Raw genomic sequence first — 2,863 nt, forward strand, 5'->3', positions numbered from 1 at the left:
ATATGAATTTTACAAAGGCAGAATGCGAGGAGAATGACATGGTTCAAATATAAGCTGATGCATTGTAGAAGAATTTTGGATCACCCACAAGAACTCAACTGGTGAGCAGCTTTACTGTATTTGGGGTGTACCAGAGCAAGAAGGCATTCATCTGTTCTTCAGTCATTGTGGAGAGCTCTACCTGTGGCAATCTTTGGAAAACCTCGCTACCCTGCTCTTTCTTAGTTGTGCTCAGTTTCTGTTATAAAGGTCATGAAAACATTGCCCAAGAACTGTGCTCAGACCAACTATGAAGGGCAATTCTGAGAATGGAAATGACACAATTCTGGTATTGCAGTAACTTTAAGCAATGCCGCAGTGAAATTACCGTGTGGCATTCTCCCAGTAAAGCACGAGGAGCTGGGTCCACAGAACCGTACAGCATTTGCTGCAAATAAAACCACAAACACATTTGCTATCGCCTCTGAAAATGGCCTGATTTTATTTTGTTTGGGAGAACAGGTTACATTAGTTCTTCAATCTTTGCTTCCAATTTTTTAGGATCAGCTCCAGAAAATTCAAAAATCTGTTTCAAATACACAAAGGCAAAAATATTTATTGGCTCAAGTATTGGAAGGTGTTGAGGCATTGAGGAGCTTTGTTCTTGATTGTGAAATTAGTCCTCCTCATCCTGCACTCTTTAAAATACTTTAAATATAAAAATACATTAAACGTACTAAATTCATCATGCTAAATCCTTGTCACCCTTTCAAAATTGCTCATCCTGAAATTTTGGGAGGCCTTTAGAATTCTCCAAGATACTCCTTTAGTCTAAGAGCTAAAGCGTACAATGGTTTTGGAAATTAAATGTAGTCCTCAGAGATTTTATAGATTGGTATTGAAGATTTTAAATTCATATACACAATCTTCTGGAACTGAATTTCTTAAACTATCACAGTCCCTGACTTCTGCACAAGGAATGGCTGTAAAATTCACGCTAAGAAGCACCTTTTATGTTTCAATTTTTTCACATCACTGACTGAGGCTGCATTTTACAAGAGAGGTTGTTTTACAGTATGGAGGAGGCATTGTATAGTAGTATGTGAAATAATGGTGCATCTTAATAAGAATTTTACATTTGATGAAATGTGAAAGCCAAGACCCTCATTGCTCACTGGCCCTTTAGCACTGAGTGTATTGAGTGGTTGGGGAGGAGCAGTGTGTAGGGAAACAGGCTGAGGTGGATGAAGAGTTCAGTTTGCAGAAGAAGACAGCTATGAATGGTATTACTCCATCAGAGCGGGAGCTAGAAAAGGCTGCAGCAATCATTAGTGCATTGCAGAGAAGCGACAAGCCCCACATCTAGAGATTCTGCTTCTGCCTGAGTCCTGTTATTTCATTTCTTCCTTGACCATAAACCCCAGGATTGGACTCCATCCTGGCCCCGTTTCGCTTACCTGCTTGACCTTGAATCCACTTCTATAACAGCAAAGTGCTCTTTTGAGTCTTGAGAATAGAGTTACCTATGTGTGAGTGCAGAATTTTATGATTGATCTGGGTTGCCTGGTTTGAACCACTGCTCTATAAATAATCCCTGTGGCTTTGGCTCAGGGCAGAAAATGCCTGAGAGGATCTGAAAATGTTCTTTTTTCCTAATGGTCGGATGGCAGATGCATGGCTGCTCTGAGGCATAAAAGGAATTTCATAATCTGGTCTTAGAGGAACTTTGTCCCTTGTCCTCAACCAAAGCTATAGTGGAAACAAGGGCATGAGAGGTTTGCATTCCACCTCAGTCTCCATTTGGTTTTCTCATTGGAACTGGAAGAGTGGGCATTATTCTGTGACGACACAGGCTCCCACTTATCCTTTTTTGATACCTTCTCTCTATGGATCCTCACAAGTTCCCATCCCCTGCTCTTCTGCCACAAGAACAGCTTGATATAAGAGGAGGTGCAGGTAAAACTACCTGAGAGAAGAGAAGCACTGCAAGGATGGGTGAAAGCCTCACAGAGGCATAGTCTCCACAATTGCCACCACGTGACTCTAGATCACTGCCTAGATTCCCAGTGGTCGGTAAGGAGGTATTTTTGCTGCCTGTATGCCAATAACCTCAATCAATCTCATTACATATTCTTTTTGGGTTTTTTTTTGGTGGAACCAGGGATTGAACTCAGACCCTTGTGCTTGCCAGGGAAGTGCTTATCCCACTGAACCATCTCCCCGGCCCCAATCTCATTACATATTCTTAGCCTATCTCCTACTGCACAGGGCAGTGCAAAGTCACAGAGGGTGTGGGATGCTTGAAGATATTCTCTTCTTCTTGGAGGAGATGGCTTCTTATGGTGGAGTGTATTTAAAAATAGAAGGGAACCCTATTTGGAGGGCGCCAGGGATAGGCTATTTCTATGGCTGTGATGCTATGGCCCGGCTGTGCTCAGCTATCTGGGTAATCACCCGGGGCTCTCCAGATGTGCTAAGAAGCTCCCAGTGTGTTAAGATGCTTGGCTGCTGTGGAATCTGACTTTTCTTCCCTCTATGTACAGCCAGTCTATTTCAGGGCACTAGCGGCTGAGCAACAACACTAAAGCCGGGACTGAACAAAATGCATCTACATTCAGATAACTGCAAACATTATAAATTTACAGCTTGGAGAATTATTTCAAAGAAAGTACACTGTATAATCAGACCTGGATCATGACGTCCCACACTTGCACATCTTTGCCTCCGCCACACCCCCATTACCTTGGGCCCAAAGGCAAACTGTTGTGAATTCTTCACATAAACTGGCTTTGCCTGTTTATGAGCTTTTACACATAAAATCCTACAGTATGTATTCTTGTGTGCCTGGCTTCTTCCACTTAGCATTACACTCAGATTTATCTGC

General features: G+C 42.4%; 1 protein-coding gene across 1 annotated transcript in view; it reads right to left on the reverse strand.

The window, feature by feature from the left end:
• Positions 1-94: 94 nt before the first annotated feature.
• Positions 95-2,863, reverse strand: part of LOC105743055 (thioredoxin-1-like) — a 34,670-nt gene continuing 31,901 nt past the window's right edge. The window contains exons 5-7 of the mRNA XM_023722942.1: positions 2,722-2,859; positions 368-427; positions 95-238 (exon numbers count right to left, since the gene is read on the reverse strand). Of these exons, the coding sequence (XP_023578710.1) occupies positions 95-238; positions 368-427; positions 2,722-2,859 (342 nt within the window). The remainder of the gene's footprint in view (positions 239-367; positions 428-2,721; positions 2,860-2,863) is intronic.

The sequence above is a fragment of the Octodon degus genome, unplaced genomic scaffold (assembly GCF_000260255.1).
Source record: "Octodon degus isolate 3935 unplaced genomic scaffold, OctDeg1.0 scaffold00094, whole genome shotgun sequence".
Lineage (NCBI taxonomy): Eukaryota > Metazoa > Chordata > Mammalia > Rodentia > Octodontidae > Octodon > Octodon degus.